This window comes from Erinaceus europaeus, chromosome 16 (assembly GCF_950295315.1).
Source record: "Erinaceus europaeus chromosome 16, mEriEur2.1, whole genome shotgun sequence".
Lineage (NCBI taxonomy): Eukaryota > Metazoa > Chordata > Mammalia > Eulipotyphla > Erinaceidae > Erinaceus > Erinaceus europaeus.
In genome coordinates, this window is record NC_080177.1 from 22877592 (window position 1) to 22892604 (window position 15013).

Consider the following 15013-nt stretch of genomic DNA (forward strand, 5'->3'; position numbering starts at 1 on the left):
GAAATAAGTGCTCTTTAAATCTTTGTTTTTTTCCATGAGTGAACATAAAAGAAGGCTGAGTGATGGAGAAGGTAGCTCAGCTCGTAGAGTGAGCAGCTACTGTGCCTGAGACTCCAAGTTTGATCCCTGGCACTACATGATGTAGCTCCCTCACAGATTTATAGCAGTGCAGGTGTGCTTGTGTGTGTATACACACACATGCGCGCACGCACACACACACACACACACACACACACACACACACACACACACACACACACACAATAAATCATTACAATGAGATCAAGTCATTCTCCAGCTTTTTTCTAAGTCTTGATTTTCTTCATGTGACTTGGATAGGGATTGAGTCTGCATCAAACTGCTAAGATAGAGGTGTTGAGAATCTTGGGGTTCTAAAAAAAAGGTTTGTATGGGGTTCGGGCAGTGGCGCACTGGGTTAAGCGCGAGTGGCGCAAAGCGCAAGGACCGGTGTAAGGATCCCAGTTCGAGCCCCCGGCTCCCCACCTGCAGGGGAGTCGCTTCGCAGGCGGTGAGGCAGGTCTGCAGGTGTCTGTTTTTCTCTTCCCCTCTCTGTCTTCCCCTTCTCTCTCCATTTCTCTCTGTCCTATCCAACAATGAACAACATCAACAATGGCAATAATAATAACCACAATGAGGCTACAACAACAAGGGCAACAAAAGGGGGAAAAATGGCCTCCAGGAGCGGTAGATTCATGGTGCAGGCACTGAGCCCAGCAATAACCTTGGAGGGAAAAAAAAAGGTTTGTGTGCTGATGCCATTTGATAGTTCTTTTATTAAAAACATGACTTTTTAAATTTTTTAAAATTTATTTATTTCCCTTTTGTTGCCCTTGTTTTTTGTTTGTTTGTTTGTTTTGTTTTGTTTTGTTGTTGTAGTTGTTGTTATTGATGTCGCCAGTTGTTGGATAGGACAGAGAGATGGAGAGAGGAGGGGAAGACAGGGGGATAGAAAGATAAGACACCTGCAGACCTGCTTCACCGCTTGTGAAGCGACTCCCCTGCAGGTGGGGAGCCGGGGGCTTGAGCCGGGATACTTATACTGGTCCTTGCGCTTTGTGCCACGTGCGCTTAACCGGTTGTGCTACTGCCCGACTCCCCTACTTTTTTTTTAAAGCCTCTACCAAGGTGTCACTTTTAAATAGAACTTTTAAAATTATACAGATTTTGGCAGGTGCCACAGAAGTTTGGTGGATGATGTGGTGATGTACACTTACTGTGTAGGGGTGTGATATTATAACCCTAAAATCTTAGTTTTGTAAAAGTCTGTTAACCTAGTAGAAAGGTTAAAAAATTGCAGAACTCAGCATTTTCCAGCACTTAAAATCTGACACCATTGTCACACATCACTTCTCATAAGTCAGTTTTCTGTTACTGCACATGCGACACCTTGGTGGGTGGATGATCTCTTTTGTAGTGGAAATGTGGCTACTGCTCTATTGTGTTTGATGTTTCCCACTTTGGTATGAGAAGTTTTTTTTAATGGTGTAGACATGTTAAAGTTATTGTATTATGTACCAGAAATGGGACTGCTAAGTGAAATAGCATTGGCATTTTATTCTGGCTATATATGCCATATTTATATCAGATGAAAAAAAATCATTAAAGTTGATTATTGTTTTAGTTCAAGAAGAAACTTGAAATGGTACTGTTGGCTCTAACATTTATTTTATCTGGTAACAATATTGGCCTTCTAAACCCCCCCCCCCCATTTCCTTCTTAGACTTGTAAATATTTTCCTCACCACTTCACTTACAGCAACATTTTAGAAGTTTATTGTCCCCTCTCTTCCCAACCGTTGAGAAGCTCGATTATAACCTTGGAGAGATGGTTTTTCATTTACACTTAGAATTCTGTTTTGCAGCTTATGTTCATTCAGAGTCAAGGCCAGGTACAGCTGACCATTGAGCTTCTGGACACAGAAGAGGAAAATTCAGATGACCCTGTGGAAGCAGAGGTATGGATGGATAGGTGTATTGTAGAAAGTACCTGCAGAGAGATCTAGTATATCTAGATAAGTCTGTTCAGTCACCGTCTTCTAGAAGCCAGGATATCCTTAGACCTGTGCCAGGGTCAAGGTGTGGCACTTAAGTCACCTGTTCAGGTGAAGAGAAAGACTGCCTGCTGATACACATTTAGTGTTGATGGTCACCACATTTAGCTTTCATCAAAGACATTTCCTCTGAGGAACTTAAGTGATTGGCAGTTTCCTATCTTTTTCTCCTAAAGTATAAAAAGCAACAAATGGGTGGGCCAGGCTTTGGTGCACCTGGTTAAGCGCACACCTTAGAGTGCACAAGGACCCAGGTTCAAGCCCCTGGTTCCCACCTGCAGGGGGAAAGCTTCATGAGTGGTGAAGCAGGGCTGCTCTGTTATCTCTCTGTCTCTCTCCCTCTCTGTCTCCTCCTGCCCTCTCAATTTCTCTCTGTCCCTATTCGATAATAAAGAAATAGAAAAAAAAAGAAAAAGCAACGAAATGTCATGCTATCTGTCCAGTATCATCTTGACTCTGCCATTTTTACTTTGTCCTGGGATAGAGGAAGCCAGGAGTGTTTACCTCTGCTGAATAGACAGTGGAGTGGTAGTCATAGCTGGGTTTAGCAAGTAAGTAGTGAGATAGCTGTAAGTTGCATGTGTGATGTTCAGGGATATGGGCAGGGGGACTTTGTGGCAATACTGGCTTATGGGTACATCTTCAGATGCCTGATAACCACATCTAGTGACTTGCTTTTGAGGTGGTGCCTGAAGGGAGCGGCTCATTTCCAGGGTTCCCTCATTTCTAGGGCCTTACTCTTTCAGTTAGTAACAGAAGTGGTGGGGAATCACAGCAATGGAACTTCCTTCATTATCGTGGGGGCTGGACTCAGACCTGGGTCGTACACATGGCAAAGCAGTGCACTATCCAGGTGAGCTTTTTTCTTGGCCTCAGATAGCCAGAGGATTTTTTTTTTTTTGGCCTGAGATTGGACTCGAGGTCATATATATGTACTTTACCAGTGTGCCCTCCTTTCTCCCATCTCTTTTCCTCCCTTCCTTAACTTTTCTCTCTCTCTCTTTTATTTTTTTTATCTTTATTTATTGGATAGAGATAGCCAGAAATTGAGAGGGAAGGATGTAGACAGAGAGAGAGAGAGAGATAGACACCTGCAACACTGCTTCACCACTTGGAAAACTTTCCCCCTGTAGGTGGGGACTAGGGGTCAAACCTGGGTCCTTGAGCACTGTAACATGTACATTCAACCAGATGCACCAGCACATGGCCCCTCTCCCTCCCTCCCTCCCTTTCATTCTTTATCCATTTCCCTCTGTCCCTTCCCTCCTTCTCCATCCCTCCCTTCCTCCCCTCTCCCCTTCCCATTTTTCCTTCTTCCTCTTCCACCTCCCCTTCTTTCTGGACCATATGCAAAGCACTACTTCACTATCCAAGAGCTCTTTGTTGCTCTCATGTGATGAGAGGGATTGAACCCAGGGCTACCCATGTGCAAGAAAGGTGCTGTACTACTGAGCCACTTCCCTAGACCCAATAGAAAATTTAAAAAGTGTGTCATCAAGTAATAAGTATGTCATTATACCAGGGATGCTTCTGATACTGAAATGACTGGTTTTCAGTTTTAGTTTTAGTCATAGAATCTGCTATATTATCTGAAGATGAAGTTAATTTTTTTCTTTCTTCTTTTTCTTTCCAATTTTCTTTCCCACCTATTTTGTTTATAACCCCAGCGTTGGTCAGACTATGTGGAGCGATACATGAATTCTGATACTACCTCTCCTGAGCTTCGTGAGCATCTGGCACGGAAACCAGTATTTCTCCCAAGGTGGGTGAACGTGAGTCATGTGTCAACAGTACACACACGCACAGTTGAGGAACAGAGTGACTGAATTATTTTCAGACCCTGGGTTTTTACTTAATCTTTGTTTTATCTGCTGTCTACTTATTACTGATTCACAGTATGCTTGGCTGATATACCATGAACTTACTTTAAAGCTAAACCACCAGGGAGGAGAGAATTTTAGAAAATTATTTTAATTTCCCTCTAGATAAGAATATATTTTGGCATCTCTAGTGTTTGGGAACTTACAGAACTCAGTATATAGTCACATTCACGGTGGTTGTTCACTACAGTGGAAAGGTCATTGCAGTCATTCTTTTATATATATATATTTTAAATTTATTTTTCCTTTTTGTTGCCCAACATTGTTGTGGTTATTAATATCATTGTTGTTGGATAGAACAGAGAGAAATAGAGGAGGGGAGGACGGGGGGAGAGAAAGACAACCTGCAGACCTGCTTCACCGCCTGTGAAGGGACTCCCGTGCAGGTGGGGAGCCGGGGGCTCGAACCTGGATCCTTACACTGGTTCTTGTGCTTTGTACCACATGCACTTAACCTGCTACGCCACTGCCCCACTCCCTAGATTTTTTTTTAATTTATTTCTTAATTGGTGAATTAATGTTTTACATTCAACAGTAAATACAATAGTTTGTACATGCATAACATTCCCCAGTTTCCCATTTAACAATACAACCCCCACTATGTCATTTATCATCCTTCATGGACCTGTATTCTCCCCACCCACCCACCCCAGAGTCTTTTACTTTGGTGCAATACACCAACTCCAGTTCAGGTTCTACTTGTGTTTTCCATACTGGACTCTTAAATGCTTCAGGAACGTACATGGCGTGTATATGTAGTGCTATCTACTAGGGAAGCTCATTAGAGATTAAGGGCCATATATATATTTTTAAATATTTATTTATTCCTTTTTGTTGCCCTTGTTTTATTGTTGTACTTATTGATGTCATCATTGTTGGATAGGACAGAGAGAAATGGAGAGTGGATGGGGAAGACGGAGGGGGAGAGAGAGATAGACACCTGCAGACCTGCTTCACTGCCTGTGAAGCTGCTGGGCTAGCTTCGTCGGAGAGATGAGGAACTCGTCGTGGTGTGGTAATACAATTCTTTATTGATGTGGACGCCCCAGAGTAAGGTTTGAGCACAGCGGGGTTAGGCCACACAGAGCTAGCAAAATGGCCACCTCCCGCTATGCATGCCAGCCCATCTCTAGGTTTTCTCCAGGTTAGGACACGAAAGAGAAAGAGTGAAACCAGGAACAGCAGTGGGCTTTATAGGGTAAAAACGGAAGTGACAGGTCGGGAACAGGATTGGCTAGGAAAGGGAGTGGATAAAACAAGGCACTCTGGGAAGGTAGAAGGCTGGGATTAATGTACCCTGCAGGCATGGGTGGGGATCTTTCAGGCAAAACTATGATTATGTAAATAGGCCATAGTATCAAGCAATGTAGGGGAGCTGGTGTAATGCCCAACATCTCCCCCTTTCTTTTTATCTAATGGCCATAATATCAGGAATGCGGGGTGCTTTGTGAGGCAGGGAGTCTGATAGGACAAGGCACACTTTTGGGGTTACTACTATCCCTCCTTGCTCAACCTCTCGGTAAAGAGAGACTAACAGGATTGACACACTCCTCAGGTTCAAGCCCTGCCAAGCTCAACCACATCCTCACAATTTCCCGACATGAAGAGATTCCACTGCAGGTGGGAGCTGGGAGCTCGAACCGGGATCTTTGCACCAGTCCTTGTGCTTTGCGCCATGTGCACTTAAACCCACTATGCTACCGCCCGACTCCCAAGGGCTATAATTTTTATTGGTTATTTTTCTTGGTTCATATAAGTACCTCCTGCCTGGCACACACCCAAATTCCAGACTTCCAGAAGCAGTGTAAGTCTTCAGTGTGAACTGTTATGTCTTCAATAAACAATCTAAGTATTACGAGTTAATATATTCATTTTGAGGGTACTGGAAAGTCTTCACTTTCAATGTTACAGAACCCCACTACTGAATTAAGAAGACTTTTCAAAGGATAATAGTCATCTTTGATCTGTTTTCTTCTGCATAGACCCTCTCAATCCTTCTGACCTTAAATTTATGGGCAAACTGCAATGCTAATGCGGTCATTCTGTGAATGGAACCTGAGATTCAGAAGTAGAAAACTGGTGTACTATAGTAGAATGCTTTTCTTCCTTCCTAAAAGTCTGAAATTGAAATCTTGTGTCTTGTATTTCCAGAAAGGCATTATTCCAGTGTTGTTGGTGTGGAAGGGTTTAAACAAACGGGCTTTGCCAGATTCTCCCACTTGTTGGTTCATTCAGCTGTCTTCACATAGCCGCTCTGGGCCAGGCCCCTCCTTTGACAAAACAGACTTCATTTCCATGCTTATGAGATAGTGCCATGTATTTCTCACCATATTCACAAAGGTGTATAGTCTGTGTTGTAAAGTACATGGCGGAAGAAGGCTCTGTAGGGGAACATATAAATTGATGGAAGATGTTGGAATGTGTGGTAGGACGTTTATTCTAGGACTTCGGTGGTTTTTTGTTTGTTTGTTTGCCTCCAGAGTTATTGCTGGGGCTTGGTGCCTGCACCAGGAATCCACTGCTCCTGGAGGCTAATTTTTTCCCTTTTGTTGCCCTTGTTTTATTGTTGTTGTGGTTATTGTTATTGATGTCATTGTTGGATAGGACAGAGTAATCAAGAGAGAATAGGAAGACAGAGAAGGGGAGAGAAAGACACCTGCATATTTGCTTCACCCCCTGTGTAGCGCCGCCCCCCGCCCGCAGGTGGGGAGCCTAGAGTTTGACCCGGGATCTTTGCGTCAGTCCTTGCGCTTTGCACCATGTGCGTTTAACCCGCTGCACTACTGCTCAGCCCACAGGACTTTGGTTTTAATAATTTGCCTTAGAATTGTTAAATTGAAGGTCTTAGTTTTTGCTCTGGGATCAGTTCACTCTTGGACCCCAAAGTTTAAAAAAATAAATAAATAAAACTGATTGGTGAGAGAGAGAGAGAAAACCAGAAAACACCAGAACATTATTCTGGGATATTTGGTACTACTAATGACCAGCTTTACAGGTCAACTAGTCTCCTGCTCTACCCACTGTGAAAACCCCCAGGATGCACCCCCAAAAGCTTTTGTTTATGTAGATTTTGTCTCAGTTATATTTATTTTATAATAATCTATTGCCATGCATGATGTTTAGTTGAAATAAAATCTAGATTCCATATGTGGGTGGTAAGTACATTCTTGTATTACTGTTTTTACTTTTTAAAATTTTATTACTATTTTTTCTTTTTTTTCTACCAGTGCACTCACTGTTCAGCTCTGGCTTATGGTGGTATGGGAGATTGAACCTGGGATTTGCATAACCATTATGCTACTACCCCTGCCCTCTATTATTTTTAAGATTTATTGATTACATGAGAGACTCACATGAGACAGTAGAGACGAAGCCAGAGCATATTCATGTATATACAGTGCTGGGGCTTATACTAGTAACTTCAGACATACAAGCCCAACATTCTGCCAGTTGAGCTATCTTTCCATTGGCAAAAAGAAGCATTTTCACATCTCTTCATATAACGGTAGCTATTCTTTAGTATAATAACAAAACTCTAAAGATTAATTACAGTATTGTGAGCACGGTCGAGCTTTTCGTACAATTCTGTCAAAATCCGTTGACTTAGCTTGTACTTTGTTTGGCTGGGTTTTTTTAAATGTCTTTTTAGTTTGGGTAGAGACAGAAATTGGTAGGGGGCCAGACGGTTTTGTAGCTGGTTGTGTTCACATACAGTACAGTGCACGAAGACCTGGGTTCAAGCCCTTGGTTCCCACCTTCATGAGTGTTGAAGTAGGGCTGCAGGTGTCTCTGTCTCTCTCCTTCTTCCCCTCTTAATTTCTCTCTGACTATTCAGTAATAAATAAAGTGAAATAAGTAGGCCAGGAAGATCCAGTGCTGCTATTTCTTTCAAAAAAAAAAATAAAAATAGGAAAGAAAGAAATTGGTAGGGAGAGAATGAGCTATATCTGCATAGATGCTTCACCACTCTTGAAGATTCCACCCATCCCCCGGGACTGGGGGCTTTCAACTCAAGCAGGTGTGCCACTACCTGCCCCCCCCCCCCATACTTTATTTACTTGTGTATTTTTTGCCTCCAGGGTTATTGCTGGGGCTCAGTGCCTGCACTATGAATCCACTACTCCTGGGGGCATTTTCCCCCCTTTTGTTGCATTTGTAGTTGTTATTGTCATAGCTGTTGCTGTTGGATAGGACAGAGCGAGATGGGGCAGACAGAGAGGGAGTGAGAAAGATAGACTCCTGCAGACCTGCTTCACTTGCTTGTGAAGCGGCCCCCACCCCACCCCCAAAGGTGGGGAGCCGGGGACTCAAACCGGGATCCTTATCTGGTTCTTGTGCTTTGCTTAACCTGCTCTGCTATCTCGCCTCCCCCAAACTTTATAATTTAAATTAATAATGAGAAGCCAGGGAGTTGGGCGGCAGCACAGTGGGTTAAGCGCAAGGACCAGTGTAAGGATTTCGGTTCGAGCCCCCAGCTCCCCACCTGCAGGGGAGTTGCATCACAGGCGGTGAAGCAGGTCTGCAGGTGTCTATCTTTCTCTCCCTCTCTCTGTCTTCTCTTCCTCTCTCCATTTCTCTCTGTCCTATCTGACGATGACGACGACGACGACAATAATAACTACAACAACAATAAAAACAAGGGCAACAAAAGGGGAAGAAAGAAAAAAAAAAAAAGAATGAGAAGCCAGAGCATCACCCCAGCACATGGCGATGCCCTGGATTGAACTTTGGGTCTCATGTTCACAGGTCAGAACATCACTTTGTACAGTGAATCCTTTTTTTTTATGCATTTGCTAGCTTGAAAATATTGTTATACAGATGTATGAAATATTGCCACCTTTTAATTTTATAATTAAAAATATATCCCTTTTATTCATAATACCAAAACAAATCTTAAGTGTAATGAGTAGCTTAGCTCATAGGTGTCAAAAATAGGTCACTTAAAATTTTGAAATAGAACATAGCACCATGGAGGCCAGGCTCAAACCTGGATCATGCACATGGCAAAGCAGCACACCATCCAAGTAGGCTTATCTCACCAGCCCACCCTGCTTGATTCCTGTTAAGAAATATTAAAGTTAAGGTACATTCCTCTGTAGTAAAGAGTGAGGGAAATTTGTTTGGTAAAGTGAAGAAACATGATGACATTTAACATTAAGGAAAAAAAATTGAGAATGATAGGATATACTCTTACTTAAAAAATTATTGGGGGTCGGGCAGTGGTGCAGCGGGTTTGGGTGCATGTGGCGCAAAGCGCAAGGACTGGCATCAGGATCCGGGTTCGAGCCCCCAGCTCCCCACCTGCAGGGAAGTCACTTCACAGGCGGTGAAGCAGGTCTGCAGGTTTCTTTCTCTCCTCTCTGTCCTCCCCTCTTCCCTCCATTTGTCCTCCTCTCTCTGTCCTATCCAACAACCACAACAATAATAACAATAATAACTACAATAATAAAACAACAAGGGCAACAAAAAGGAATAAATAAATATTTTTTATAAACAAAAATTTAAAAAGTTGGCTACCGTTTGCTTGGAGCTTTCTACTTTTTAGTCTCTATCTCTGTGGTTGGTATGTCCCCCTACCCAATACTTGTCAGCTCTGGCATACTTACTATTTATGTATTGCTACCAGGGCTACCATTACAAATCCACTATTCTCAGTGACCATTTTTTCTTTTTCTATTTTTTTACTAGATAAGATAGAAATTGAGGGAGTCGGGCTGTAGCGCAGCAGGTTAAGCACAAGTGGCACAAAGCTAAAGGACCGGTGTACGGATCCTAGTTTGAGCCCCTGACTCCCCACCTGCAGGGGAGTTGCTTCACAAGCAGGTCTGCAGGTGTCGATCTCCCCCCACCCCCGTCTTTCCCTCCTCTCTCCATTTATCTGTCCTATCCAACAACAATGACATCAATAATAAATACAACAATAAAAAAACAGCAAGGGCAGCAAAAGGAAATAAATATTTTCTAAAAAAAAAAAAACATATAAATTGAGAGGGAAGAGGACATATGGAGATAAACACCTACAGACCTGTTTCACTGTTCGTGAAGCATCCTCCTGCAGGTGGGGAGTAGAGGTTTGAACCTGGGTCCTTAAAGCTTGGTAATATGTGTACTCAACTGGGTGTGCCACCATCAAGTGTGTGTGCCTCCCCCCCCCCCCCCCCTTAAATTTGTATGTAACTGAATTTGTGCTGTGAGGTCAGCAGCGAGGAAAACCAGTAAGTCATGGAACCTGCTCTGGATGCGCTCTGATTTGCAGGGCTTTTCTGCTTTGTAGGAATCTGCGGCGGATCCGAAAATGTCAGCGAGGTCGGGAACAGCAGGAAAAGGAAGGGAAGGAAGGAAACAGCAAGAAAACCATGGAGAATGTGGATAGCCTGGACAAGCTGGAGTGTAGGTTCAAGCTGAATTCCTATAAGATGGTGTATGTGATCAAATCCGAGGACTACATGTATCGGAGGACCGCCTTGCTGCGCGCACATCAGGTGAGAACCAGTCACAGGGACTCTTCCAGGTGTTTCTCTCCCCAAATGCACTTGCCCTTGCCCCAGAGACTTGATGGTTCTCTTCTGGGATTTGAAGATTTTAGAGTAAGACGGTGTACTCTGGTTTGTTAAGGATGCCACAACGAAGTCACAGAGTGTGATTTAGGATATACAAATTTATTCATACAGTTCTGGAGGTAAAGGTGGCACTGAGCACACTTGCTGGGGTTTGTTCAGACCCTCTTTGGGCTGTGAGGGAGAATTTTACTCATATTATCCCTCTCCTAGGTGCTAGTAGTTAATTACTATGAGAAGTCAGAGTGCCATTGTCGTATGCTTTACATTGGTTTGTTCTAGCCCTCCCCCGCCAAGAGAATTGGATGAGTCCTGTTAATTTCGCGGGCCTGCTTGGCCCCGCCCAAAGGAACCCAGAGAGAGGGTTCCTGAGTCTGAGAGTTCCTGAGTTCCTGAGTTCGTGAGTTCGAGAGTTTCAGGGTTACAGAGTAAGAGAGAGTTACACAGTGTGTCAGAGTTTCAGAGGGCTCTCAAGTACGAGAGTTCCAGAGTGCCAGAGTTGGAGAGTTCCTGAGTTCCTGAGTTCGAGAGTTGGAGAGTTCCTGAGTTCAAGAGTGAGAGAGAGTGTTTGTGCCGCCGCAAAGAGACAGCAGAGTTCTGTTTGGTGATTAGTTTGTCTTAGTTTATGAATCGTTGTTCCTGAATAAAGAAATACAGCTTCCCTGCCCAGCCGTTGTCTCCGCGTCTCTGTTCACCACTGCGAAGCTAACTCGGCAAGAGCCTACGAAATTTTAACAACATGCCATGCTGCCATTTATGTTGTTTTATTTGGTTTTGTCTTTGCTGCATTTATGCAGTGTTAATTACCATATCCAGGCCTCACACATGCAAAGCATAAACCTATTATAATTGAGCTCCCTCCCTGGCCCCCAGTCCCATGTTGTGCCACCCTCCCTCCCACCCCTTAAAAGGCGTCAGTTGGCCAGAGAATAGCACAGTGGGTTTATGCAACTTTCATACCTGAGGCACCAAAGGCCACGAGTTTAATCCCCAACACCACCCTAAGCCAGAGCTGAGCAAAGCTCTGGTAAAAATAATAATATTGGACACCAGTTACATTGGATTATGAGTCCACCCTACTCCAGTATGACTTTATATTACATCTGCAGTCACAGAAACTTGGCATAATTGAGGGTAACTGGCTTGTAAACATTGCTTTTGTTGAGGGAGACCTGCTAGGAGGTGACACTTGATAACTAATGACAAGGATCCAGCCTGATGAGGAGTTGGGAGTTGATACTTTCATGGAGCTAGAGGGAGGAAAGGATTTGGTCTGTGAGTTTTGGAAAGCATTGTGGTGGTGACAGAGAGCACACTGCAGTCTCAGGCCATTGATTGAATGATGAAGCACATTGAGATTGATGGATTTGAACTGTTCTGACTGAAATGAGAATGTGTGAGGGAGTTGAAAGGTAGGGACTGCTCAAAGGATTTTTTTTAAACAAAATAAAAAAAATATTATTCATTTTTGTTGCCCTTGTTTTTTTTATTGTTGTAGTTATTATTGTCATTAATGTCGTTGTTGGCTAGTACAGAGAGAAATGGAGAGAGGAGGGGAAGACTGAGAGGGGGAGAGAAAGACACCTGCAGACATGCTTCTTCATTTGTGAAGCGACTCCCCTGCAGGTGGGGAGCCGGGGGCTCAAACCTGGATCCTTATGCTGGTCCTTGCGCTTTGTGCCACGTGCGCTTAACCTGCTGCACTACCGCCTGACTCCCCTTTTTTTTTTTTTTTTTTTTTTTGCCTTCAAGGTTATTGCTGGGGCTTTGTGCCTGCACTACAAATCCACTGCTACTGGCAACCATCTTTTTTCCGTTATTATTGTTGTTGCTGCTGCTGCTGTTGTTGGATAGGACAGAGAGAAATTGAGCTAAGAGGGAAATTAATGGTGTGTCGCTGCCCAGCCCCCTCAAAGGACTGTTCTTGTCTAGATAAGAGGTGATGGGATCCAATGACCGGGGTAACTGAACTGTAGAATTGTAAAAATCAGGCAGTTTGGAAAGAAAACGGTGTGATTTTAGCATTTGTTTTGCTTGGGGACTAAACATGGTATGTTTAGGGGTATATCTGTTTATAATCTGAGGAACACTTCATCTTTGTGTTCCCTACTCTTGCCTTTTTTATGGACACTGATGAATATTTACTGCATGTCTTAGTGGGAGTATAAATCTTCACAGACCTGTGCCCAGCATTCCACTAGACCAAATGGGGTATGGAGTAGGGCAGATAGGAAGTGGAATGACCATTTTGTCTTTCTTAGAGCATTGTTGGCACTAGTTGGCTTGATGGTTTAAAATGCAAATTGGTGCTAGGAGGTGTTCAGCAGTATGGTACAGGGTTTGTGTGTGAGGTCTTAGGCTTATCTCCAGCATTGATTATGCCACAGCAGAGTAGTTCTTTGGCCTCTTCCTCTCAACAGCAAATAGATCTTTTTTTTCTTTAAATGAAGATTGCAAATGAGGAAATACTTTCAAGTTCCTCCAGTGGTACTAATGTATGCTAACACTGAAAAGAGCTGAGCTAGTTTAGTCCAGCTTTTTTGTTGTCCTTTCTCTTGAGGGGGGAGCTTTATGAATTTATCCTATGTGCAGAAGAAAATTTGTTTGCTTTTTATAGCATTCATGTGTTAAGAGACTTGAGCCCACATCTTTCCTTTGCTACTGAAGCAGAAATATAAGCTTTGTATTTGAAGATATTTCTGGTTCTAGTTTCATGGTTTTTACTCTTGTTCTGTTTTACAGTCTCATGAACGTGTAAGCAAGCGGCTACATCAGAGGTTCCAGGCCTGGGTAGATAAATGGACCAAGGAGCATGTGCCCCGTGAAATGGCAGTGGAGACCAGCAAGTGGCTCATGGGTGAAGGGTTGGAGGGCCTTGTGCCCTGCACCACCACCTGTGACACAGAGACCCTACACTTTGTGAGCATTAATAAGTACCGTGTCAAATACGGCACAGTGTTCAAAGCCCCTTAACTGCAGAGCCCAAGGAACTAACTGGAGGGGGGAGTATGTGGGGGCCGTGTGCACTCGCATGCACTGAAGAAACAAGGAAGATGCCTTTCAAGCCTCTCTGGGCCTCTTGGGACATGGCCACCAGATCTGTGTGTGACTTGTGCAACATGGCACCAAAGGAAACATGGATACCATACAGAGCCACAGCTGGAACTTTCCCTGAGGGGGCTTTTGAGTATTAGCTCACTCTGGAGGGGAAGTAAGTTCACGCAAGCACAGAGACATGGGACTTGCTTGTACACACCAGCAGGGCTAAGACTGGAGTCTTCTGGGCCTGACCTCCAATGATGGAAGCAAGATGTCCACACCTTGACTAGACCAGCAAGCATTATGAACGGACTAGGAAAGGATTTAAACTCAAAATGGACTATAACTCTACTCTGATGCTCACTGCTCCTCTCTTCTCCCAAGTGGGGTTGGGGGTGGGGAAGAACTGGAGTTGACTCCCCCACCCCCCAGCCCATGGTCATTCGAGCACATCTAGATCCACCTGTTAGATTTTATCTGGGACTTGCAGTTTGGCTTTGGGATTGATCACCTTGTGGATTTGATTCCTGACAAATCCTTTGCTGAGTACCCTTCCGTACTGTTCTCTGGTTCTCAACTTCAACACGTTCAGATCACTCGTCCTTTTTAGCTCCCGTGGAACTGTTTTGTATCTGCTTCTTTACTAGTCTACCCTAGTGCCATCCACCAGCTTTACTCTGACACACACACACACACACACACACACACAAATTTTAACTTGTTTTTTTTGTAAATAATGTACATACTGTCAATTTTTTATTAAAAGAAATATGCTTTGATGTGCTAGCATAACTGCTCTAGCTTCTTGTGTACCATAGTACTCTGTGGCTTCAGATTTAGTACCTATGAACAGATGTACAAGACATTTATTACACTTTTTACCAAAGGGAGTTACTGTTGTAGTACTTTTGTGTAAAACTTGTCTTTCCCGTTGCCCCAACTTTTTTTTTCCTCTTTTCTCTTTCTTTTTTTCTTTTTTTTTATTTTTGTAAATAAATAAAGCTTGGTTCTTACTTAAGGAATAAACTCTCATCCCAAGTCCCTTGTCCTCACCCAGGAACTATGTAAAGCAGGAATTTCTACTTAAGTTCCTTAACAGTACAAATACGATCTTGCTTTAGCAGTAAAATGTAGTTAACCCAAATCAGAAATTCCAAATTTTAAAAACAGGATACTTATATTTTCATATATTCTCATGCAAATAATTTATATTTTGGTAAATTATCTAGCTTTTATTTCTATTTTCTCTATTCAAAATTAGGCAAGCAGCTTAAACCACAGGACTGTATATAATTTGTGAATGGAGTTGGCAGCAGAAAAAAGTTGACAGCATCCATTAATGTGGACTGCTTTCAATTACACCCATTTAAACTGATAGACATAGAAATATGAATGAATATGTTTCTTTATGTGATCAGCCTACACTTTGAACACAGGTCTGAAGTACCCCTCCCTGGTACTCTGAT

General features: G+C 43.2%; 1 protein-coding gene across 2 annotated transcripts in view; it reads left to right on the forward strand.

Moving 5' to 3' along the window:
• SIN3A (SIN3 transcription regulator family member A) overlaps window positions 1-14326 on the forward strand; it is an 87614-nt gene extending 73288 nt beyond the window's left edge. For both annotated transcript variants that reach the window (XM_060174740.1, XM_016189415.2), the window contains exons 18-21: window positions 1883-1975; window positions 3739-3833; window positions 10226-10433; window positions 13251-14326. In XM_060174740.1, coding sequence (XP_060030723.1) covers window positions 1883-1975; window positions 3739-3833; window positions 10226-10433; window positions 13251-13481 — 627 coding nt within the window. In that variant the 3' untranslated portion in view covers window positions 13482-14326. The remainder of the gene's footprint in view (window positions 1-1882; window positions 1976-3738; window positions 3834-10225; window positions 10434-13250) is intronic.
• Window positions 14327-15013: the final 687 nt, after the last annotated feature.